Source organism: Crinia signifera, chromosome 3 (genome assembly GCF_055691185.1).
Source record: "Crinia signifera chromosome 3, ASM5569118v1, whole genome shotgun sequence".
NCBI lineage: Eukaryota > Metazoa > Chordata > Amphibia > Anura > Myobatrachidae > Crinia > Crinia signifera.
Genome location: NC_139219.1, coordinates 84,892,777 through 84,919,752, shown reverse-complemented (window position 1 = coordinate 84,919,752; position 26,976 = coordinate 84,892,777). Strand labels below are relative to the sequence as shown.

General features: G+C 40.4%; 1 protein-coding gene across 10 annotated transcripts in view; it reads left to right on the top strand.

Annotated features, from left to right (window-relative positions):
- Window positions 1-26,976, top strand: part of UTRN (utrophin) — a 587,017-nt gene that overhangs the window by 478,050 nt on the left and 81,991 nt on the right. For all 10 annotated transcript variants that reach the window (XM_083176136.1, XM_083176132.1, XM_083176141.1 and 7 more), the window contains 3 exons: window positions 13,599-13,660; window positions 16,268-16,342; window positions 23,261-23,462. In XM_083176136.1, coding sequence (XP_083032262.1) covers window positions 13,599-13,660; window positions 16,268-16,342; window positions 23,261-23,462 — 339 coding nt within the window. The remainder of the gene's footprint in view (window positions 1-13,598; window positions 13,661-16,267; window positions 16,343-23,260; window positions 23,463-26,976) is intronic.

The window sequence follows — 26,976 nt, the reverse complement described above, 5'->3', positions numbered from 1 at the left end:
GTTAAGCTAACGGTTCTCTCAAGTGTTCGCTCAGTCATGAAAATTTGAGGAAAACCATTTTTTGTTACATGCTCACTGACTCTGAATGTTATCTTCTAACACTGGCATATTAAATAATTTGTAGGTTTTGGCTCAAAACATATAGGGAAGTTGAAAAAGACAACCGGAGATTTTGTTTGCTTAAATATTTGATCGGCTGTTGAGGCTATTAACTATCTGGCACTTGAGGTCAATAAAACACAAATACAGTAATAAAGGTGTAAAACAGTGAAAAGGAATTAGATAAAGGCACATGTTATTTGTGCTACAAGATTTTACATATTCTAAGCAATTCAACTAGCAAATGGGAAAACATTGTTTGTTCTTGATTAAACAGCGAGATGACACTTTGAACTAGCACTTGAAAGGCGCTGCACAGAGACTTGTTATTTATGAAGGATCTTTTGAGTTAACTGGAGGAAGCTTAAATCTTGAGGGGAAGAAAAGACAGGATGTATAAGTATCCTAGTCTTCATTGTTTTATTTCAGTCTTTTATAAAGGACTTTGATATGTTTGTTTTGTATAAAGTCCTGATACAATACATGACATGCAGATGAGAATAGTGCTCTAGAAATGCTACATAATGCTACTAAAAAGAGATTACGAATTGTCTGGCAATGTGTTTTGTAGGAAGTGTTTTATTATAGTCAAAGTTTCAACATCTGTTACTTGTATTATATTATGCTATACTTCTATGCAGTCAACATGTTCTGAAAGGTTATGATATAGAGGGTCGACAATGTCTATGTCGACAGTTACTAGGTTGACTACTAATGGTCCACAGTGACTGGGTCGACACCTAAAAATGGTCGACATACCATAGGTCAACATGACAGAAGGTCGACACAAGCTTAAGGTCGTTATTGTAGAAAAAAGTCTGCGCATTAAGGCAACCATTTTGTGGAAGAATAATAACATATTAATAAAAAATAAAGTATTTATTTTTGCATATAAAATAGCCAGTATATAGCTAGATTAATTAAGAACAATCCAATAATACTATTTATAAAACACACACAATAAGTGAATTTCCTCTAGTTTTTGGGAGATGCCCGTTTGACTGTATGAGGACAAGCAGTGTTCGTTGGGTGGTGTTCACCAGCTGTTTGCTGGGCGCACAGGCCATTTGCGTATGGCAATGCCTAGCGTTTCATGGGCGTTCCCATGAAAACGTTGGGCATTCTTATGCAAATGCCCCAATGAAGCGTGGGTGGTCAGTTGGTATCACCAGATGTCAGCTGCCCGACCACTTCCTCCCAAGCAGCCATGCATATGTAATTGTTTTCAAAGTCACTTTTATATGCGTGAACAAGGCTTGATGTATGAGGACACAACTGTACAGATGGAAGCATGCTTATTTGGTGAGCCGGCACGCTGAAGCTACTCACTCGTCAGGACAGGGACACCTGAGCATCTCACATGCTCGCATGTCCATTTGGTATGAATGGGGCGCAAGCATCTCAGTCTTGCGCTGAAAGACGTGCCGGCAACCGCTCAAATGAGCTTGGCTATTTCTGTATGTATGGTTATTTTACAAAGGATAACTGTTGAAAAGCATTGCTTGTCTCTGTGTTGCAAAAAAAAAAATAACTATTACATTTTTCATCTTCAAACTCTATCTATATTGCTGAGCATCTTTATGCCTTATAAAAGCCAAACCTTATAAAGATCGTAAATGTGAATTTCATTGTTATTTTATGATGGAAAATTGATATCCATATGTTTGCATTGTTCGCTTTTTTGAAATATACCATGTGAGAGCTGCTTAACATAAAGAGCACTCATAAATATACTTAACTTAGTGAAGATTGCAATTTGCAAGCTAACAAAACTAATACATATGTATTACCTAATTAACAGTTTGCATGTTGATTAGTGATGTCGTTTGAATCTTGCTTAATGGGTTACCTTGACATGTTGATGAAAATAACAATTAAACAAATAATCAAACTTAACTCTTATGGCAAAATTAGAGAGCTGTAATATATTCCTAACAAGTTGCAATTTGCTGGATCTTTAATGCAACATGTTTGTCTGATTTGATTATAAATGCCTCACAAATGAGATAATCAAGTCTTTTTTTCTTTCTATAATGTAACATAGACCGTGATTATTGTGTTTGAGAGCTTTACAGTATATTTTTTACAGTTTATTATGCTTCCTGTGCTACGGTTGTTCCATTCATGTTTCCATAACATCAATTGATATTTTGTACTGTTCAGTAAGTGGTGGTACTTCATTTTTAATGATTTATTAAATGTAAGTACGTATATAAGTTGACGAATCATCGAAAAAAAAATAGGAGAACACTTACAAGTCTTTGGGGGAAATTTTAATTCTACTTATTTATTTAGCATCTTCACTAGTTCGACAAGCATTCAGTCATCATGAAGGACGACATCACTGAAGGTCGACATGGGGTTAGGCAAACAGGGTCATTAGGTCAACACAAGCATTAGGGTGACATGGGGTTTTTCTCTTTTATTTTAGCCTACATGTGTCGACAAGCGATATTTCATGCCCTACCATCTACTAGGGCGTGGTTGAGAATAAAAATGGCGAGCGCAACGAGTCATGCGAGGGAACACGGTGCACTTTTTTCGTGTCCATGTTTACTGTAGACATTCGGGTAAAAAAAAGTGAAAAGCCCCATGTCGACCTTTTGACTGCTGACCTTCCCCATGCCGACCTAATGCTTGTCTTGACCTAATGACCCTGTCAACCTAAACCCATGTTGACATTCAGTCATGTCGACCTTCATGCATTTTGACCTAGGGGTATTAACCTAGTTGCTGTTTATCCAATGATCCATACCTGATAATAAATAGAGGGTCAGATTTATCAAGCTGCAAAAAATTATAAAGTAGAGAGTGATAAACAACCAGCCAATCAGCTCCTACCTTTCATTTTTCAAACCCAGCAGGTAACATTGCAGTTATTAGCTGATTGGTGGCTGTTTACCACTTCTCATTTTATCACTATTTGAAGCTTGTTCTGGCCCAGAATATGATTGGTTGCTATGGGTAACACCCCATCTTCAAGAGAACTCCCATCTTAGTAAATTTACCCCTTTGAATTACTTTTTTTGTACTGTAATCCTCTCTGTTGCAAAATATATATCAACAGTCAATACATGTTAAAATGTGAATGGGATGGGTCATATGATGTATAGACTGCATACAGAACAATAAAAATATAATCGTGTAACACAGAAATGCCAATGCGGTCAATGGTCATACAGATTAATCAACATGTCAAACTGAATACTTTCCTAGGAAAACTGATTACAGTATGTTGACTACAGAGGCCTTCCAATCTGATCAGATCATTCCGGTTGGCAAACCTATTCTGCCTCTGTAAATGCCAGCAATAATGATTAAAAAATGAATAAAAAAGATTTTTTGCTATGTTCTTGGCTTTCCACAAATAAGTGAGTGAACTGTATGAAGGATTGTGATTGTTGTGCATAAATGTTAACTATCCTAGTTATCCAGCACTGTATGTGTATATGTGTGTGTACAGGATATCTGTGTGTGTGCGTGCGTGCATGTGTGCGTGCGTGCAAATTAATGCAGCACTCCAGACTCATAACAGAAACACAGGAACACTGAGTTGATTGACAGCGTTTTACACACTTTTTTCCAATCCCGATATCTGGCCGCACAAGGTCCGGTCCCACTATCGATTCTCTTTCCCGTACTATGCCGCCGGCTCTCTTATACAAGCGGCAGCCGCTGCAGTGGGAGGCATGGGGAGTGCAGACAGACTGGCGTGCTATCTTGACTAGTATGGTCATCATACTAGAAATAGTAATTCTAATAATCACTTAAAAAAATAAGGGGAGGTGCACACCACCACCACCTGAATCTGCTACTGTTTGCACATATACGGTATATATTTCGGACTATTTTGATGTCCGACTATTTACTTCCCCGTTAACCTGATTATTGTCAAATAACCAAGTTGAATCAAAAAGATCCTTAAGTCATTTCTAAAATTCCTCCTTAAAGGTAATTTAAAGAGTAAAATATTTCAGATTTTTGCGAAGGTATTAAAATATCTGTGTTATGCTATTGTATTTTTCTTCTGAGCTCATCAGACTGTGACTTATTGCTTCTATCTATTGATTTTTTTACATTTTTTTTTTAATCTGGAGCTGGCTGCAGGTTATGTGCGTCTGTCTAAAATGTCCTAATTTATATGCTACAACACTTTCAATCACAGTCATCAATGATTGTCTTAACTTAATATTTGAACTTTAAGTAGCCAGATCATTTTCTACTGAATCTGTCTCTGTCACTCCAGAGCTGTGTGAAGTGATGGTCGCTCATTGAATTTAGAAAATGCTACCCAGATATGGCTAGCCGTTATGTAATTTCTCCCTTTTCTAACCTTTCCATAAATTATGTTAATTGGCAACTTTAATAAAGGATCATATTGATTTCGGTTGAGGCTTTGACAGAGGATAACTTTTGCTATAGTGCAACATGTTTGAAATTCTGCCAGTACGGTAATGTAATGAAAACAGTTTCTGTATAGATGAGAGAATCTGTCCTACTCATCTATCTCCATCAATATCAGTTGCGTAACAGAGGTATTCTTGGCAATAAGTCACTCTTTTTTTTTTTTTTAAATGCATCTTAAAGTAAATCTTTACATTTTTTCAGCTTTTTATGTTGTTGTTTTCTGCCGTGTCTTTTCTGAGCACCTTGCTGCTAGCAACGTGATGTCATTTATTTATACACACTTCCTCTCCAGGATATATAATATACAGATGTTGCCCGGCTCATCCTTGCAGGGGATGGCGATTCTACCGCATTCCCCAGCCAGCGACCGGCTACCGCCAGCGGCGCGCACGCATGAGACGCTCGCACGCCCGTGGCAACGGAGCTTGGCGGGGGTCCCTGCTGCTTCCCCCACCGGTCCCCCTTGCCGCCCGACCCCCCCCCCCCCTGAACTGGGCAGCGTCTCCCTGAAGTGGAGATGGACCGAGAGATGCTTCCCAGCCACCGTGATACTGGGACGCGCGTGTGCGTGAGATGCACGCGCGTCCCAGTCTCTATCGCTGGGGCTCGCCAGTGAAAGGGATCTGGCGAGCGCCGGCCAAGGATGAGCCCGGCTCCATCTGTAATAAAATAAATGAATGAATATTGAAACTATTGTTAAGTGGTTGATTAAATACATGCAACATGTGTTCACATTTTGTTTGCTGATTCCAACTAAGGCCTTATGGGTGTGGAGTTTGTATGTTTTTTACAGTTTCCAGTTTTCTTACACACTTCAAAGACACATTGATAGGTAATTAACTACACTTCTGTACTAACCTCTAGAACAAGCATCTGATTTTCCCTTATAGCAGCTCTTTCCACATAGAGTGCTATGTACTAGTATCTATTTATTATTTAATTATTACGTTATTGATATACTGTAGCGCACACATTCCGCAGCGCTTTACAGAGAATATTTGAACATTCACATCAGTCCCTGCCCCAGTGGAGCTCACAATCTATATTTCCTATCAAATGTACATGCACACACAGACATTCTAAGGTTAAGCTTGTTGAGAGTCAATTGTCCTACCAGTATATTCTTGGATTGTGGAAGGAAACCGGAGTACCCGGAGGAAACCCACGCAAGTACTGGGAGAATATACAAACTCTGCACAGTTAGGGCGGTGGTGGGAATGGAACCCATGACCTCAGTCCTGTGAGGCAGTAATGCTAACCATTACACCGTCCGTGCTAGTAGTCTGTTGTTCCCCTGGATTTATGGAACAAACACAGAAAACTGGCTAAGGCAGGATAGTTTTTCATAAATAAGATCCTAACAAATCCTGATTCAATGGGGATAATTCAGACCAGATTTCATGGTTGCGATATTGCATAGCGGCCGATTAAGTATACACTGCGCATGTGTATGGTACACATCATGCTTGCCAGATGCCGTGCTGCGATGAAAGCCAGCTACTTTTTTTCTTTGCTAGCTGTTCACAAGGTGGTTGACAGGAAGTAGGCATCTGTGGGTGGTAACCGGAGGTTTAGTGAGAGTGGTAAGGAAAACACAGGCATGTCAAAGGGAGGGTGTGTGACGTCAGCTCCAGCCTCGATCACACTGATTTCATCTCAGCTGCTGAGGACGTCTCTTGTTACTCCTACGATGAGTGGTGACCAGTGCAAAAATCATTGGATCGTGAGCGTCTTACGAATGGATTTAGACATTTTTGCACGGCTGCTTAGTATTTGCTAGCTGTACACATCCATTCCCACAGCGTACACATTCATTCACAAGGCAGGATTTCACTATCATGTGGCAGCCTCTACCTGATCACTGGCCACTGCGCATTCACGGCCATGAGATCAGGTCTTCGTAATCCCTAATGTGACAACAGCAGCGTAATGCAACATATGGGCAATGTATGTGTACTGCACTCAATAGAATAGTCACAACTAAAACCAGGTCTGTAACTCGGGTCTTGTGGAGTATGCCACCACACACACAGTGCTGCATGGTAGGGGGGGGGGAGCACTGTGTGCAGCACTTCTCCATTATCTGATTTTATTTGTTTCACTTGTAGCTTCCATTCTCTTGGAATCCAGTTATAGTCTCACTGCGCCTGTCTCATTTCCCCAGCCCTTCCATCACAAATACGGGAGCAGCTCCGACGGGAACTGCTCCATCTGTACCTGTGCAACATTCATGAGCAAGAAAAGCTCTTTGTTATTCAGTCACTGTCCTTCAATACATTTCAAGATGCTGACATATTTCTGGGATTCAAAGCTCTATGCAATGTTACCTAAGGTACAGTTCTTTAAGAATTTAACAGATTATTAAAGATAAAAAGGGAATGTAGAAGTATTTATTTAAAGTAAAAAAAAAAGCGTCATAGTGTGGATATTTCTAGGTACTTTACTATGTAGCAGTGTAGGTCTTGGTGTCCAAGGTCCTGGGATTTGTAGTTTACCCTCCACAGACACACATACACATTAACATATTCTTTTAAAACAGAAGTCTTTCTCTGAGACCCCAACATCCTAAATGAGGGCAGGATGTGTTATGCATGCCCTAGCACATGCTTGGAAAACTTCAAGTATAGTGTGAATGTGCCAGCCCGTTATATCCTGGATGTTGCTTTTGCTGAGGAACCCATGTTGTTCATTCTGCTGGATTAGCATTTGTCCTCCCCTCCCTGCGCTATCTAGGCTGCATAGCCAATGGGTGTGCGCCATGATTTGCTATACCAGATTTGCAGTAGCACTTCCCCAATCCACCTCCTCCCCATTGCATGTAGATCAAAATAACTAGAAAAGAATGCAATTTTTTTGGCCCGCATTCCAAGTATGAGGGTCATTCTAATTCACTTGGTCCACAGTGAAATCGCAACGGGGACCGATGTCTTTAGTATGCACATGTGCAGGGTCCCTTTGTGAACGGCTTCCTGCATAGTCGCCGAGCTGTTCTCATGGAGTGGTGTGGGCTGGGGGCCTGTGGCGGCGGAGTCGGGTGTCATCCATGGGAATGCAGGCGCGACGAGGCGTGCCGGGGCGAGTGGCTGACGTCATATGATGTCCGCCCTGTCTTCGTCTAAGCACACGGAAATAAAAGTCAGTTTCCACTGACTTGTATTTGCGAGCCCAGGACAAATCATTCGATGGTCGGCGATCATAGAATGATTTCTCCAGCAGCGGGCACATGCAAGAGGTTGTAAACAGCGATGGTGGCGGGGGGGGGGGGGGCAGATTTTCGTCGGGGAGGCGGCTGGGCTCTCTGTGACTCCTCGCAGCTTATAAAGTCAGCCAGAACCAGAACCTATGTTTGGGTCTGAAAATGGCACTGAATACTAAATGACCTATTAAGGTATGCATTAAACTTGCTCTGTTTTATTCAGAGCTTCTTTTTCTAATTTTCTTCTACTTTACATAAAACTGAATATGAAGTACAGCAGAACATTTTATAAGAGTCATTTCAGTGACTAGACTTTAGAATGGAGCCATTTCTAGTAATTAATGGACATTTTTGCAGTAATACCTCAAGGGGCTTCTAAGTTTGAAGTTGGAAGGGAAAATCATGAATGGAATTTCTCGTGGCATTAAGACGGCAGCATTTTCTCAATATGAGTGCGCCTTTTAGAGTAATTTCAAAGTGTTAGATGTTTATACTTCAGTAATATTAAGAGACAAATACATTCAGAAAGATCAAAGAGAAACCAGCACGTATCAGTAGCATTACGGAGATATACAATTTCCAAGTAGTTTCAGAACTTCAAAGGCGTAGTAGATTTTTACTTTGCCTGGTTTATTTGGCTCAATTGGGACATATTCCAAATTACATATTTTATGCATTCAGAACTCCATGTACTGTACCATCTATTGGTTAAATGGCCATACATACATATATATATATATATATATATATATATATATATATATATATATATATATATATATATATATATATATATATATATATATATATATATATATATATACAGGTTGAGTATTCCGTATCCAAAATGCTCGGGACCAGGAGAATTTTGGATAACGGATTATTCCGTATTTCGGAATATTTTAATATTTCAATGATATATTTTGAAGTATTTTGCATTTATGCTGTATAATTACATCAAACACATGAAATGCACACAAATATACGGTATATATTTTTTTATATTTTATTTATTTGTTCAAAAAACAAGGTTTCAAAACATGAAACAAAATTTGTGTACTATCTCAGATATTGAATTTGAATGCCAAGCAATCATTTTCTTGTACATATATAGTGCCAATTACATATCATGTCCTCAGTAGTGCTGTTATAAATGTCACCAGTGAGTTTTTAGCAAAAACTATTTTTTTTTTCACTTTCTGGAATGTATGGTTTTCGGAATAATTTGGATAACGGATATTCGGATACGGGATACTCAACCTGTATATGTAGCTTACTAGCTAGAGTCCCATATGCTGCTCCACATAGCTTAACATTTTTGTTAGTCCCCTCTGGTTTTATGCTACAGAACCGGGATAGCAATTCTCTTTGCCTTTTTAAGTCTATGGGGGTTATTTAGAAATGATCGCACAGCTGTGAATTAGCAGGCTAGATGATTATCGCAGACTGCATACGGCTTGTAGTACGCATGAGCGAGGCCATCCTGCAATAAAATACTGCTACTTTTTTTTGATTGCTGGCCGTACGCAAGTTGATTGTCACGAAGACGCTGTTTGTGGGTGGTAATTAGCCTTTTTATGGGAGTGTCAGAGAAACGCATTTGTTCCTAGGAGTTTGAGGGTAAGGTGTGTGACGTCAGCTGTGGCCCCCGATCCGACTGCTTCTATTGAGCTGCTGATTAAGTCCTGGGCTAGGCACAGACTGCACACACTGGAAAAATCATTTGATGGTGAGCGGCTTGTGTATGGATTTGCAGTGAATCGCTGATCGAGCTAACTTTCGCAATCCGTGCTAAGCACAGGACAGGATTTCACCCTGTCTGGGCGGCGTATCCCTATTCGATGGCTCTGCAACTTAGCAGCTGTGCAATCAGGTTTGAATAACCCCCTATATTCACTGTGCTGTGAGCAGGAGGAACAATTACTGAAGAAGCCCAATTTCTTATTGGTCCTACCACTTACAAAGTCATGTCACACCCCTGGTTTTGAGACAGAAAAAATGTAAAATAAAGGCAGTGCTGTATTTACAAATCTATGTTCCTAAACAATCTAAATGTCTCTGTCATTTATAGGAGACGACTATGCTGTGCTTGGAGCCACACGTAAAAATTGGGATGTTATGTTTTTACTATTCATTTTATGGTATGCAATACATAGTACAGACTCAAGGCATATTGGAGGATACGGGTCTCGGGGAAAAGAGGATGGCAAACAGCTGGCTGACAATGATAATAAGACGAAAGGGATTATATCAGAAGCCTGGAGGACAGACATTACATTGTAGTAAGAACAAGCAGGAGAGAAATGAGGGGGCTGGCATATGTAAAAGTACAGATATGTCAGAGATTGTGGCCAGGAGAAAAGACATATTAAACTCACCATACCTAGAAGCAGGGCTGCTATCAGAAATGGTGGGGCCTGGGACTCACTCAAAACTCTCTCTCACTCACTCACTCTCACACACACATACACGCAGTGGCGGAATTTGAGAGTGAGCCCAGATGCAAAAATATAATTCGCACCCCCCTCTTTTAACCCAACCCAAGTTCACATTATGCAACACAGCAGTGGGTGACGGAGAGGCAGAGGGTGTCAGGGAAACAGAGGGTGACAGAGGCAGCAGTGGGCCCTTAGTCCTCAGGTGTACCGGTGCACTGCATCTTTCCTCATAGATTGTTTTGACATAGCCTCTAGGTTTGATTTGTGTAATTAATTGGGGCAGTACGGATGGTGTAATGGTTAGCATTACTGCCTCACAGCACTGAGGTCATGGGTTCGATTCCCACCATGGCTCTAACTGTGCAGAGTTTGTATATTCTCCCCGTACTTGCGTGGGTTTCCTCCGGGTACTCTGGTTTCCTCCCACAATCCAAAAATATACTGGTAGGCTAATTGGCTCCCAACAAATTAACCCTAGAATGTTTGTGTGTGTGTACATGTGGTAGGGAATATAGATTGTAAGCTCCACTGGGGCAGGGACTGATGTGAATGTTCCTCTATACTCTGTAAAGCGCTGCGGAATATGTATGCGCTATATAAGAAACTGTTAATAAATAATAAATGAATTAATTAATCTACTGTAGAACTAACTAACTAGACATAGACTAGAGGATATTGCATGGGGCTGCAACACCCCTTTTACTGAAGTTCACGGTGCAGTCAGTTTGTGCAAGTTGCCTACTTGGGATCCAGCAATAGAGCCCCAGACCATCACACATACTCTTCCAAATTTGATAGCTGGTGTCACATGGAGTGTTTTGCTATTAAAAGCATTGCGCATTTCAATTTGACAAATTAAAATGCTTAAGTGAAGTTCTTAGGACAAATTTGGTCAAAAATGTAGACCATCCACCACATGATTGCACCTCTTATTATGTTTAAAAACAGTGTATTTATAATGGCAAGTCACACCTAGTTGGATCGACACTTAAGTGTTACTATTAGTGATGTTAGGTACCCATCTAATGAAGTTCACATGGATGTTGTGGATGGGCCCACATTTGGCCAAATATGTGCAAAGAACTTCACTTATACTTTATGTTTGTAAGAATTTGTCAAAACTATTTTAGATATCAATATTTTGTTGAAATTCTGTCAGTCCCGGGAATCTGTAATACCATTAAAAAACATTTCAGTTTATATAACTTCTCCAATTTGCGGCCATTGAGAACTGGCAAGACAATAAATAGTCCCTTAGCTTATTCAGATTTTGGCTGAGACACCACCTGACAATTAGGCCTACTAAATTGTGACAAAACCGCCTTCTATGCCCTGACACAGCAACTTTCAAATTAGCCCCATCCCTCACGAAATCCATGTAGAACACTAATTTCTCAAACATTACAATACAAATAAAAATAACAGCATACTTGCCTTACTCCGGCAGGATGGCCAGTATGTGTTGAAAGGAAAACAGCCTGTGGCTTGCCCTACTCTGTCCTCCCTAACTTATCTATTACATTTTAAACAAATGAAGGGGGTGTGGCCTTGCAGGAATGGTGCTCCTGTGAGCCACACCCATTTTTGCTGGTCATTCCCCCAATTCCTCCATCTCCTGTGAATAGATGCTGCTGCGGGACAGTCCCAATAAAACAGGACTGTTCTATCCTGTTCATCCCAAACCAGCTTGATGGCATTTCAATTCAGAGACTGTGCTGGCCATTCCGTGAGAAGACTTTTCAGTGTTTGTATCTGTGGGTCTGTAATTGGCTTAGCCATACCAGTTAAGGCTGGATAGAAATGTGAGGAGTTTTGCATAATAAATGGGTAACACCGTAACTGTGATTTTTGTGAAAATGACAGTAATGTGGAGGATTCATGTAAATTAGATTAAAAGAGACAAAGACTGTGTCTTCACATAGGCACAAGTTTAATAATTTACTTGCAGTAGATCAGACGTGAAAGTAATTAATGTCAACATCATTTTCTTTCATTACCATTGCAAACTTGGTCTTTTACTTTCAGACTTACTTTCAAAACCTACTTTTTGTTTATCCATGTGTGCCCTGAGCTTCGCGGTCTACTGGTTTTTGTTATTGAAGTATTTAAAATAGTTCCAGCTTGCATTGAAATGCAACTATACAGTATATAGAAGGAATGTTTCTTCATAGAAGAAAATACAGAGAACAAGTAGCTTAGTGTTCAGTAATACTTAAAGAGGACCTGTCATATCTGAGTTCCCAGAATAGCACAATCGTGCCTTAGGACACCATGCATGTTGCAGAATCACATAAAAGCAGCTTAATCCCAGCATTACCCAGGCAGCCCAGTTGTATCTAAATGCCCAAAGCCACAGTACCACTGCCATTATCGAGAGAAGGCAGCCGCTGCAGGGTGACACGACAGCGCTCCTAGGGGAAATAATGGCTGGAGAGCTATGGGGTAGAGCTTTAAAGAAAAGTCTAAACCCAAAGAAAATTAAAGCTGTAAAATAAAAGACATTGTAATCCATAATTGTGTATGTGATACAGTATATGACTGTTTTGTTTTGGTGCAGTTTCAAATAGGTACAGTATGTACTGTACAGTATGTATGACAGGCAGCACTTTTTCAATACAACAATGTGGGGGTGCAAGGTTCATAAGTAGACAGACTGCACAAAATAGAACAAAACCAGCAGCACATCACCTTAAGGCAGGCATGTCCAAACTGTGGCCCTCCAGCTGTTGTGAAACGACACATCCCAGCATGCCTTGTCATAGTTTTAGCATTCCCTAAGAGCAAAACTTTGGCAAGGCATGATGGGACTTGTAGTTTCACAACAGCTGGAGGGCCATAGTTTGGACATGCCTGCCTTAAGGGGATACATACAGATGGCTGGCGGTCAGATTGCTGACACTGTCAGTGTGAAGGAGGGAATCCTATCAATGGTCAGGTAAGTATACTTAACCCTCCCCCTGACCCACTAACCTTCCCTTCTAGTAGCCTAATCCATGCTGATTTGCCAGCCCCCCCCCCCCCCCCCCCAAAAAAAAGTGTAGAGCCATTGTATTAAAAAAAGTGCAAAAATATCTGCAATTGAACACTGATGGGATGAATTGTTGCCATATTTTCTTTTCTTTCTTTTTCTTTACCACATTTAATGGAGTGAATCACATTCAATTGACAGGTGTTATAGAGTACCTTGGCAATTACAAATCAGCATCAAATTAATTTACGTTAGCAGTCTTAGTTTTTTTTTTATTATTACTGACTTTTTTGGGCTAGCCAATAAAACGGCACTAATTGACTACCCCCTAAAACTGCAACAGGTGCAAAATTCTATCTTTTTTATTATTTATTTAGTCTGATAACACAGAGCAAATTGTCCATAAGAATGTTAAGAACGATGTACATTCAGTCATATATGCCATTTATTCACTATGCCTAATTTCTATTTTGTTATTTTTTTTTGATAGTCATGAAACACAGAGTACTTGCTGGGACCATCCAAAAATGACTGAACTCTTCCAATCACTCGGTAAGGAGGCTCTGCATATATATAGTACAGTATTACAGAGTTCACAAGCATTAAGGTCCAATGAAATGCCAGCAACAGTATCGTTTATTTATTTATTCTGTAATTTTTGGGGAATAGCCACAAATTTGAAGCTTCCCCAGAATTAATCTAAACTTGGGCACACACTGTGAAATGATCTGGCAGATCTGGCTGGTTGGAATGAAAATCTGAGAGCAAATGGACAAAACCTGTCATTTTAATATTTAACCAATTTATATGAACAGTTTTTGGCAGTTTTAAGAGCAACTGGATAATGGTTATTTGCTCTCATCCATTATCAGTTTCTAATTCCATGATTTGCTAGATATTTGAAAAGTGTATGCCCAGTTTATGTGTGACTTCAGCAGATATCGATTTGCAATACATAGAACAGACTGAGAGCATATACTGTAGTCTATGCTCTGGTCTCTCCTTTTTTTTTCACAACATCAGCTGCCATGGTTTCTCTAGAGACAGCCAAATTGCGAGATTTACTGCTCCAAACGGCAATCATTCTAGTCTGGCCCCAGTAGCTTCACCATCTTCAGCCCACTGTAGCCTACGGTCTATGCTTATGTATTTTTCCAGTTAGGGATATTCAGGAACCCTCCTCTCTGGCCCCCATTGACACATGCACAGACAATGGCTGCATATACACAGTGCTGCACATCTTACCCACTTTAATAGGAAGTGGGCGGGTGATTGATGATACACGCACTGAAGAGGGGAATTCCCAATAACCTGGGATCTGCCACACCTTCCAGGAGAGCAAGAATGCATGTATCCTTTTATCACTATTAAACAAAAAAGGACTTATTCCAGTGGTTCACAAACTTTTTTGAATCACGGCACCCTTTTTTTTACAGCGACCCTAGGCCAAAAGTTTCTTATTGAGAAATTTTGGGGGAAAAAGTATAATTTAAGTAAAATGTGTGTATATCCCTATATTGCCTATCACATTGACCTCAAATTGATTGTAATTGGTCCATGGCCCCCAACAAATGGCACCCCTGCAAGAACTCCCAAGGAACCCCACCGCTGCCTAATACAATAAACACATGCACGATTCTGATGCGGTAATGTAGTCTATATTTTTAAAGCGGTAAAACGTTAAAATCCAAACCCAACCTGTATTTGCCTTTAAATCAATTTGAAAATACAGATATTAATTACACTTAAAAACACTTTCTATAATTACACATTTGACTGCATATCACAGACTATTACATAAGGTCGATTCAGACCTGTTCATTCAGGTACGAATTTGGCGCCGTTTCCAATGATGGGGGTTTGCGTATGTTCAAATATACGCATGTGCAATCTTCCGAAGCACGCGCCTTTGGCAAGTTTTACACTCACCGGGGCATTTGCTCAATGTCATGCAGACGGGGTGGGCAAGGCGTGGTCACTGGGGTCCGCCAAGTGTTTTATGGGTGTGCCCACAAAAAAAAAACGGTAGGCATGCCCATGAATACGCTGGGTGGACACCTGCGTGTCCATGCCTGCTTGGAGCGGGCGGCTGATGTCACATGTCCGCCCCCATTTCAGCGGAATCTGAAAAGTTAGTATAGACTTACTTTTCAGACTGAAGGGTAGAGAAATCATTCAATGGTGTGTGACCACCGAATGATTGTTCCTCCATGTGGCGCGGCCTCATGTGAGAGGATGTGTAAGTGTACACATTCGCTCGCATGCTAGTGTGGGATTCGCTCGGTGGGGGGGGTGCGTTCAGGGGGAGGCGGGGCAGCGTTTACCTGCTAGCTAGGCAGCGAATATGCGCTGCCTAGCGAGCAGGTCTGAATTGGGACAATAGTCTCCTTTATTTCCATCAGTTGACAGCAGTTTTCAGTGCACAACTTCAGAAGGAAGACTGGGGCAGTACCTGTGGTGCCTATGTATATAAAAGGCTAACTACTCCTCACTTCTATGAGGTGAAGTACTGCCACTGACCACTAGAATACACTCTTCTGTGTGCTAAAAGATGTTATAACAGAAAGTGAAATACATTTTTGCAGTGACACCAATCTGTTTAAAATTTGCTGAATATGGAGAGAGGGAGCTGTGAAGACAAGTAGGTAGGAGCAGGTAGAGACTAGGGGCCTGATTCTGTTTCACTCGCAAAAGCAAATTCTTTCTCTAATGGACAAAACCATGTGCACTGCAGGTGGGGCAGATGTAACATGTTAAGAGAGAGTTAGGTTTGGGTGGGGTTTTTACTGCAAACTGGTATCTATATTGCAGTGTAAAAATAAAGCAGCCAGTATTTTCCCTGCACAGAAACAATATAACTCTAATCTAACTGTCTCTGCACATGTTACATCTGCCCCACCTGCAGTGCACATGGTTTTGTCCATTAGAGAGTGAATTTGCTTTTGCGAGTGAATCAGAATCAGGCCCTAGGGATAGGGTGGAGAGTTTGTGGGATACAAACTGTCACAGCTCAAAGTGAAAGTACAGTATTACTAGTACAGAAGCCATCATTTTAACTAGTGCTAAAATAGATAATATCAAATAGTATCAATTAAAACTTAAGCAGGCATTTACATCATGATATTGCACTTGTCTCATCTTTTTCCATTTATTTTCTAGGTGACTTAAACAATGTGAGGTTTTCAGCTTATCGCACTGCTATGAAAATCAGGAGACTTCAGAAAACCCTTTGCTGTAAGTAAATTTATGAAGCTTATTATCTGACTGGAGTTACTTTGGAGTGCCGCACTACAAACCGTACACTATATATATATATATATATATATATATATATATATATATATATATATATATATATAAACATATCATATGAATTGTACATGGGGTTATCTGTACAGTGTACAGTATCTGCCTGGGTTATCCTGTATAGAGTGTATGCATTATCTTATGTAGAATATACTGTATAACAAATGATGTTCCAACAATCTGAAATATTTAACCTGAAAATCTTAATATTGTTAATGTTCTTCTGCAAAACATAGGCATATATTCAATGCCGTGGGCGAGCGGTGACTGCGAGCAGGACTTTTTGCTCGCAGTCACCGCTCACCCTGTCAGTATTCAACTGACCCCCCTCATACGCAAATTCCCCCTCGCTCCGTTTTTTGAGCGAGGGAGAATTGGCGTATGTGCCTCCAAAAGCTGCGAGAATCGAGGCTAATTATAGCGAGTTTGCTGCACTAGCCGCAGCTCTCGCAGTTTAGGGGAATCCTCGCCGTTCTGTGACGGCGAGGATTCCCCCGGAACGTTGCATAGTGCGAGCGGACGGCGCGGGGGTTAAACTGCGAGGATCACTGGTTTTCTGTGATCCTCGCAGTTTAACCCCCTTGCCGGCCGCTCGCACCGGCATTGAATACCTGCCATAATGTCCCTTTACTGCTTTTATTTTCTAACATTGTTTCTGCAACTTTTGGCAAATAATATCTAGCTGCGGAGATTACAGAGGAGACAGCATGTAGAATGAACTTCAGCTTCTTGCAAAATCACATATTGCATTGCAGTTGTTCACCCTATAGTTAGATTACATGTTGTAGTTCTGTGGGCCCGAAGATAAACAATGTAGAGGAAACTGCCACTGCTGCTATGTCAGGGCTTCTACATCGATAAAGCCAATTGTCCAAGAGAAAAATATCAGGCACCTGTAGTTCACCACAGGCTAAGTAAATTTACTGAATAGCCAAGTATAGTTCCATTAAAGAACAAAAGGCTAGTGATTTCAAACCCACTGACTTCAGGCAAATGAGAAAGAATGTGATAAGGTTCCTTAGGCTGTAAACTCTCACAAGCAGGGTTCTCTGTCCTTTTGGTTCCCTGCCTGCACTATCCTTGCCTCCAGTGTAATCCACTCTCTAGCAGTTAGAATGCCAGTGGTCAGAATACCAACACCGGTTGGAACTAGATTCACCTTAACATTCCAGGTGGTGAAACTCTGTTCCATCCCATTTCCCCCCACTTTAACCCTTGCTTACAGGTTTTTTTTCGGGATTCTGATGTCAGCATTCTGACACTGTATTTTGGTATCTCAGGGCTGGTCTTCTAACTGCTGGCTTCCCTTCTGTTGGGATGTCAACTACTGTACATCATGGGTTACTGAGTGCTGCTGTTTATCACTGTAACTCAGATAGTTGTATAAGTTCCTCACTGTTTGATGTTTGTCCCTTACTGTCTCCATATAATTAAAATATAATAATATTTAAAGATAATAATAATAATAATAATAATAATAATAATAATAATAATAATAATAATAAGGGGCATGATATATATAAATTACTATAAGGAAGCAAAAAATGGGAATATTTGGGGATTTTTTCCCCCAGATGTTTCACTAATATTTTTTTTATGGTATATCCAATTAGGTCTCCCGTAAAAAAAAATAAAAAAAACTTTCATGTTAAACGCACAGGTTCAGTGAAATGTGTATTTTTGCCGCTGCAGCCTGAAGCCAGCATGGATATTGTTTCATCTGTGTGATGCAGTTGAGACAAAATCCCTGATAAGCCACTGCACACGTACATGTTTTTTTGGGGGGCTAATTGGATAGTCCTGGGCAATGCAATTACCCACGATCAGTGACCAACCAGATTCTATTTATTATCTGTTCGCCGCTAAATAAATACAGATGGATCACCTCTTAATCAGCCCTGGGAATTGCCAAATTCCCTTAGCTGGCATACGCCAGCGGAGAGGCACTCCATCTGATGGGAAGCGGAATCCCTGCCCGTCTCCTCTTCAGGGAGATGCTCAGGGTAGGGGGGGGGCTGCGGACAGCAACGAGGGAGGGCGGCGGAGGGCTCTGTCAGAACGGGGCATGCGAGCATCTCATTTGTGTGCGGCCCCTTTTGGCGGTTGGCACCGCCTGGCAGATGGCGATTCCATCGCCAGGAGCAGCTCCGACTGGAACTGTTCCATCTGTAAGTAGAATCTGATTGGCTGCTATGGGCAACATCCCGTCTTCAGTAGATCTCCCATGTGAGTAAATGTACCCCTTAGTTCATCTATGCGTTGGGCACTGCACCTGCACTTCTGCGGGGATAGCTGCATTAGCCCCATAGCTGCATTAGCCCCATATCTGCATTAGTCCCATAGGAATGAAAATCACATTTTCAAACTCAAGCTCCCATTTGACTCATAGGGATAAATTTACTAAGATCAGATGGGTACAAATGCACCCATTCATACCCATTGCTTCTAAAATACTGCTGGTACCTGTTGCCCTGCTAGTTTACTAATAGCCAAATTCGGCTGATTTGCCGTTTTTTATGAATGGCAACGTCAGTCGAATTTAGCTGCATGAACGAATACACTATCGATTGAACTCATCTGTATATGGCCATAGAGTTCTATCACTTGGGAAAAATTACTATTCCCCATGGAATCCCCATGAAAATGCTGGGAGTTCCCCTGGGGACACAGATCGGCAGATGCCCGCTTGGAGTGGACGCCCCGCCCCCGTTTCTTTGAGCATCGGTTGCTGGTACATTATTCATATTGAGCGAACAAGCCAACCTGGAATTAACTGCTATGGCTGCTGCTGAATACATTACTATGCTCTCTGCTCTGAACACCAGGAGGCAAGACACCTGTACAGTCGTTTTGTAAAAGAATAACATATATTTTTACCAAAAAGTTAGCAGAGCCGAGTCAGAAAGTATGTGAAAGAAATATCTGACACTGCCTGACAGAGACGGAGCTTTAACTGGTAGCGTGATGAATTTGCCTGTGTTATTAGATTTAGGTCACTGAGGGAGCTAAATTCCCAGTAGTGACAGGCTGCCTGAGAGCGAGAAGAGAAACACATTTGCACTAAATGATATAGTTGTGTTGACAGAGCACCTTTAATACCCAATCAAGCTGTTAACAGTATACAGGAGTGTTAGCATATCATATGTGCTAAAAATAGATATTCCATTTGGCATGAGCGGGAAAGAGACTTTGATCGAGAATTTTACGATTGTTAAACACAATCATCCGTAATTATTATTTTCTTCTAAAATTAAATTGCACCGTGTGAGTAGAAATGCTGGACATGGCGTTGGTTGTTACACCTCCTGCGACAGCTTCATTCAAGGTGAATTTTCAGTTACCGCTTTCAAACTGAATGCTGAATGTATGCCAATAGAGCATACGGGGCCTTTACCTCACCTGTGACCATCTAAATCTGTAATGAGTTGCCCCAAATACAGTATTTCATTGAAATAATCATGTTTGTATGCATTTAGTGCACAGTATACCTGGAAATAGAAGCTGATAAATGCCTGTTATAGTTTTACAAAGCTACCATATGTGATTGCAATGCCGTACATCCCTTTGTAAAAGTAATTACGGTATTATCGGCGTGCATTTGCGTAATCCCTATCCTTGGTGCTAGAGATCCCTCTGAAGTCATCCAGATCTCTGCATACGCACAACATTGCAGTCCTGTGTCCACTCCTGTGGTACTGGATGGGAGCAAAGGACAATCAGAAATGTGCTCACAACCCAGGAAAATGGACAAAAACATTCATTCAAATTGTTTAAATCAAACAGGTTCAACTACACTACCATGTCTGAGCAACAGTTTTTGTCCTTTTCCAGGTTTTGGGAGCAAATTTCTGAAGTATATATTACATTTGCTCCCATCCAGTACCATCTTTTCATTCCATCCAAGCAACTAGTTGGATGGTTGGAGGAAAGTTGGTCGGATGTGTGGCCAGTATTAGCTAAACTATGTGGGAACATCCCATGTTCACCCATCTACATTCATTTAATTGCACGTGGCAATGCAGCACAGATTTGGGTGACTGAATCATGCTTGCTGACTTTTTAAAAGCATCCTTCAGGTGAGTGCCAGAGAGGTATTTGTGTGTGTGTGGGGGGATGTAGCTGGGTGAACACGGGATGTGAACACGTATGTTCCCATCATTGTGGCCCCTGACCTTAATTTTAAAAAACAACATTTTCTGAAGTCAGGATCACGATGATGCAGGTCATTGCAAATCACAATCAAATCCTCTGGTGCGCCCAGTTCAATAGGTAGGTGTGTGACTGGTGGGAGATGGGCCAACGCTGTTGGAGATAATCCCTTCCATCATTTGCAACTTTGAAAAAGTTGGCAAGCAAGATCTGACTAACCCATAGATCTATAGGAATGTGTATTGTATGTCATCTGCATTGTGCTGAAAGTGGCTGACAAGGAGAATGTGTGTGTGGGTTAATGAGTGCTGGCAGTTGCGCATGTGTGTGAGTAGGTTAAAGGGTGCTGACTACATTGTCACAAATTGTGGCATGAATATACTTTGGTACACTGGTGTAGGGTATAAAACATAGGATGTGTTATAAAACATAGGTGTGTTATATAAAGAGGCACATACTGTATCGTTGGCAAATGTATTGGGGTCATTGTGTGGCATAATTAAGAATTGTAGGCACAACTATGTGGTATGCAATAAGCTCGAGGCACAGCTGTCGTACATTATGCATTGGGGGCTCAAAGGTATGGTAGATCACAGAGTGTATCGGAGGAAGTGATGCGTAGCATAATTTTGAAGTGTGATACAGCTATGTAGCATATAATGAATAGGTGGAACAGATGTGTGGCATGTTATGTACTGGGGGCACAAATGAGTGCCATATTATGTATTGTAGGCATTGCTGTGAAGCACAATAATGAAGTGGGGCTGCAGTTGTGTGGCATATAATGAATGTGTTACAGATGTGTGGTATATTATGAATAGAGGACAGTGTTATGAGGTACAGTATGATTTTGGGGCTCTGCTGTGTAGCATATTTGGGCATTTCTATATAGTACATTATGAATTTGATGCACTGCTCTGTGGTGTATTATACATTTATAACACTAATGAGTGGACAGAGGTAGTGGGTGCAATGCTGCCTAGGGTGCCCAGAAACTTTGCACCAGCCTTATTCATACCTTTTTTTAAATATCTCATATTAAAAAGTTCTGCATTTGTTCCATAGATCAGTCACTTAGTAAGTGTAACTTTGAAAGTTTTCTTTATTCAAAGTAAGCAAATAAACTAGTTTCAGTCCCTGCTAAAACCTCAAGGCTCTTGCCCTCCTCAACCACTTGCTTTTGATTGTAGACGTATAGTGATTTATGTTTTCCCTAGACCTGTCAAATGCCATTTCCATAATAAAGTGACAATTTTAATTTAATGCTGACACCAAGCCAAGTCAGGCTGCCGAGTTGATGAACAGACACAATGTATTCCAGACACTCTCACTACCGCTGTGACAGTGCCAAAATAGTGCTTCCTATTCCAGTAGAAATCTCAATATTCCTAGAGAAACTTGTCATTGTGAATGATGTTAATGTAAAATGTACATTTTTTTCATGGAATCAGTAAAATAACCTGTCGGATTCTTTTATTTATTTATTAAGGAAATGTTTTAAGTCTGTTTGAAAGTATTAAGCTATGTTTACCCCACATTATGCACGTCCTGGTTTTATGCTCAGCTGTTCTCACATAACTCGTACGTTCATGTATCTTATGGTTTATTCTGTTTATTTAAAGGTTCCTTGCCTGACAGACATTGCAAAATTTGTGGCACCTTATTAAAAAACTTTTGATTAACCTTAATTTCCCCTATCCATAGTAGACATATAGATATATTTAGTGGAACATTTAAGTTGCCGTTTTAACAATGTAAAGAGGTATATAAGTTTTTAACGTTCAGCGTTTAGGAATAAATTTACTAAAACTTGTAAAAATTCAAATAGCTGATGCTTTCACTTTTGTAGCCTAGAAAATGATAGGTACATTTTGATTGAATGTCATTCACGTACTGAAGGAAATGCCACTTAACAGAACAAAGGGTCCACAAAGTCGCAGACTTAATTTTGCAGTCTTATCAATTCTAAAATAACCTAGTGGCACAAAATAATGCATAAAATGTGTAACATATATTTAATAATACTGCAGTGTCATTCAATGACATTTAAAACTCTTAAAACAGTGAACAAATATCATTTTTAGAATGGCATTTACTATAAGCAAATAACAGAATTGCAGTTGGATCAGTTTTTACCATTGTCTTTAGAAACCTCAATTTGTCAGACATTGGCAGGAGACTGCAGAGATGGTTTGGATGTGAATAAACATTCCTCCCATACTGTCCTTTTCGAGCAAAAGTAAAAAGAAGTAAAACTATTGTATAGTTCAAAAAGTTGCAACAAGGGTGAAGATTGCAGACTTCTATTGTGGAAAAGAACTAGTGGTTTTGTGCTCTACTTTGTTTTAAAGTATTGAGTCTCCAGACTTGAAAGCCTATAACTACAGATCTAACAGTTCAGGCACCGTAAATGGATTTGGCCGGCTGCGTTTGGACTAGCCATCAAAGATTATTAGCCAGCTGACTTTGCAGTCCATCTATATTCCCAGTGATCTATAATTTTTCTTGATCTATCACTATAAAAGTGTGTTCACCATTTGCATGTGTAGGCCTTCCAAACATACAGTAACATAAATCCTTCACTTCTTATTGTACTACAAAAAAATGGAAAGCAAAATAATGGTAAACACATGACCCCGCCAGGGGAGATTACAGCTCAGAAATCAACTATCCTGTTTCTGTTTGTTTGTTTTCTAGTGGACCTTCTGGAACTAAGCACCACCCACAATATTTTTAAGGAGCATGAACTCAATCAAAACCAACAACTGTTATCTGTCCCTGAAATTATCACTGTCCTCAACACCATCTACAGTGGCCTTGAAGAGAAGAACAAGGAACTCGTTAACGTGCCTCTCTGCATAGACATGTGTCTGAACTGGCTGCTAAATGTATATGACACGTAAGTTACTACTTCATTGATTTCCTTACAGTTCACACAGTCTGGTTGTCAGGAATGATAGCAATCATTATCACGCATATACTGCTTGGAATAAAATCATGCCAAACATCGATTTGCTATTAATAGGGTAGTTATTAGGTGCTTAATAGAAGTTATAATACAGTAATATCAGTTGCTATTTATTGTGATACATTATATAAAGTGCAATAATATTGAAATAAAATGAAATCTAGTAAAATGTTCATGAGCCTTGTTCTGCAACAATGTTCACACAGACTGTAGCAGATACGGAATACTAAAAAGTGCAAAGGAGTGGCAGTTTGTGGGTTTCCCTTTAAATTGTGGAATAGGCAAATATTGCCTTATAATCTGCTTCCCAGGGCCCTGTGTCTCATTTTTCAGCTTCTGCTTTCTGCCAGGCTCAATTAAGTGACACAATTGGTGTCCACTTGCAGTGCAATGGGTCTCTTCTCAAATACTAGCCCTGATACAGCTTTGGTAGCAAAGGAAAAAAAGCACACAACTGGGCAGAACCATTCACTGCAGGTGGTGGTGATGTAAAATGTGCAGAGATATTTAAATTTGTGAGGGTAATGTTTTTTTCTGCTCTATTGGCTGCTCTATTTTTACACTGCAGTTTAGATTTCAGTCTGAATACATCCATCCGTATTTAATCTCTCTGCACATGTTACATCTGCTCCACCTGCAGCGCAACATGGTTTTGACAGTTGTGTGTTTTTTTTCCTTTGCTTACAAATTTGAATCAGGCACAATGTCCCCCAATCAGTAGTGGAACTGCTGGAGACAATGGAGGTGGTCGCCACCGGGTTGCAACCCTGAAGGGGTCAACTCTCTTCCATTGTCCTAGGTTCCACCTTCTCCTAACAATAAGTGCCCAAAGTTGCAGCTGCCACTATGGTGCTACTTCCTTTCTTGTCTGCAGCTCTTCTACAGTCCGGGGCAAGCTACCTGCTGGCCACAACACTGACAGTCACATAACTGACATGCTGCCTTTGCATCCAGACCCTGCTTTCCCTACCCTTCTTTCCTGGCTGCACAAATCATTGGCTGTTGTAATCAGCACAGGGATGACCTGTCCCTCCTTGTCTGCTTCTCCCCTCCAGAGGCCAGGCTACTGTCTGGTGGTCACAATACTGCTCTCCATATTGTCTGGCGGTCACAATAATGCTCTCTTTATTGCCTGGCGGTCACAATAATGCTCTCTTTATTGCCTGGCGGTCATAATAATGCTCTCCATATTGACTGGCAATCAATAAAACGCTCTTAGTATTGTATGACAGTCGTTAATATGCTCCATATAATCTGCTGATCAGAAAAAATACTCTCATTACCCATGGAAGAATATGATAACAGGTCTGTAACTGTACTTAATCACACAACACAACTCAACTCATACAGAAGTCATGGGTGTGTTGAGTTGGAATGGAAGGGGGTACTAAAATCTGTTTTGTTTCTGGGCAACCGTGGTGAAGTTACCACTGCCCCAAATGATAGGAATCAGGGAGACAACTCTGCATCATGTCAGACCAACTTTTGAAACCTGGTTCAGTAACCAATGGGCTGTCAACACTTGGTTAACAGTTTAGCTCAAGAATATCACTATAGCAATATTATTTTTATTATTATTATTATTAATGTCACTGTAACTGACTGAAAGCAAGCGGAAATCTGAGCACGTTATCAGTCTTTGTGGGGATGGAACTGTAAGGACTGAAGGGTGGTAATTTTTTCTCGGGTGTAGTGTATATCATAACTCTCCACCTGAACTCGGAGTAATACTAAAGTCATGTTAGCCTGGCCTATTCTGTCTCTGGTGTCTTTGTTTTGATGGATTAGTTCCTCTAATGTTAGTCAAATGCAAATAATATGATTAGAATAGATTGAGATTTATGTGCATGTAAATTCTGTTATTAAAGGTCTTCTCTTCTGCTATTAGAATTTGTTTACTTGTCACATCATATCTTGTTTTGTATAGTGGGGAATACTTGCAACTTGACATTAACTTGGGTTATAACTTTTTAATTAACCATGTCGGCAACGTAAAATAATTGAACAGGCTTTGAAAGGCATCTGCTCATTTCCTTCTGTTAGCTTGGATGTTAATTAGCCGCTTCTCAAAGTGTTCACGTTGACAGGCTGCAGTATAGCCCATATACACAGGCGCTTCATAGCAAAGATGTTTTTCTTGTTAACGTACTGACAGGAGCAGTTTTGTGAGTGCTGTGCAGATAGCAGCTACATTGTGGTTTGTGTAGTGCTGCAATAGCTGTAATCAGGTAAAACATAAAATATGTCCTGCGCTCTTTGGACATTGGTTAGACAGATTTTTGATAACTTTCATAAGTTACTGCTTATTTGTTTGTTTTTTGTTTGTTTTTTTAACATAATGGAATACCTTCATTTGTTTTGTACAATTCTGTTCCAATTATGTTTGATACAAGTGTATGTTAGGTGTACATGTATACTACTATTAGAGATAGTGGCGGGCGCAGCAAGCCACCTTGAACGGAGCTTGGCGAGCAAAGTGATCCCTAAAGAGTGCGTTTCGACTGATTGTGCTTAGATATAGTGATTAAACATACAAAATGGTACCCAAAAAACATAAAATAACTAGGGTCAACCTTTTTTGTATCGACCTTTGTCGTGTCAACCTTTTGACTTTGTCATGTCAACCATATGGGGTGGACATAATGACTATCTATCTAGAGTAGATTTTCTATACCACACATGTCTATATCCTCAAACCCAGGGCTGTGGAGTCAGAGTCGAGGAGTCGGAGTCTGAGTAAATTTCGAGTACCTGGAGTCGGAGTCGGCAAACAATGCACCGACTCTGAAAATTATAATTAATGACTTCTCTACTGTAAGAATAAAGACCAATGCATGCAGTGCCTCACGTAACCGCAAAACGAACACGTTAAGTGACCATGAAAAAGCATGCTTTTCATGTGCTTCACTATATGGCACGCAACGCACAATTCGGAGCACCAATACTTATAAATATATTCTCCCTTGTAGTTTACAACTTATTTCCAACGTTCAATAAGGTTTTCAATACCTCGTTGGTAGAAATCACCTGGTGTAGACTCAAAAAATTCATTCAACCAAGCTCTCCCACCATACGCACAACATCTTTTTACGCGGATGAAGATCTTGTTTCATGTGCGGGGTCGTTTGTTTACCTTGGCTAAGCCATTCCTTACGCTGGTTCATATTGATGTACAGGCACCATTTTATGTCGCCAGTTACGATTCGGTAAAGAAATCGTTCCATGTGTCCATTAATTGAACGGTGACGAGCAAGCAAACCAGCGGAGATTGTGACTCGTTGATTTTTGTTGTCGTCACAAAGCATGCGGAACTCATGCTCCACACTTCTGAACCTTTCCTATTGAGTGAAGATTCTTCTCTATAGCTAGAAGAGCTTAGAAGGACTTGATGGAACAGCTTCTTGGATTCAACTGTTAGTGTTTATATTTATTTTAAAACCTGCAT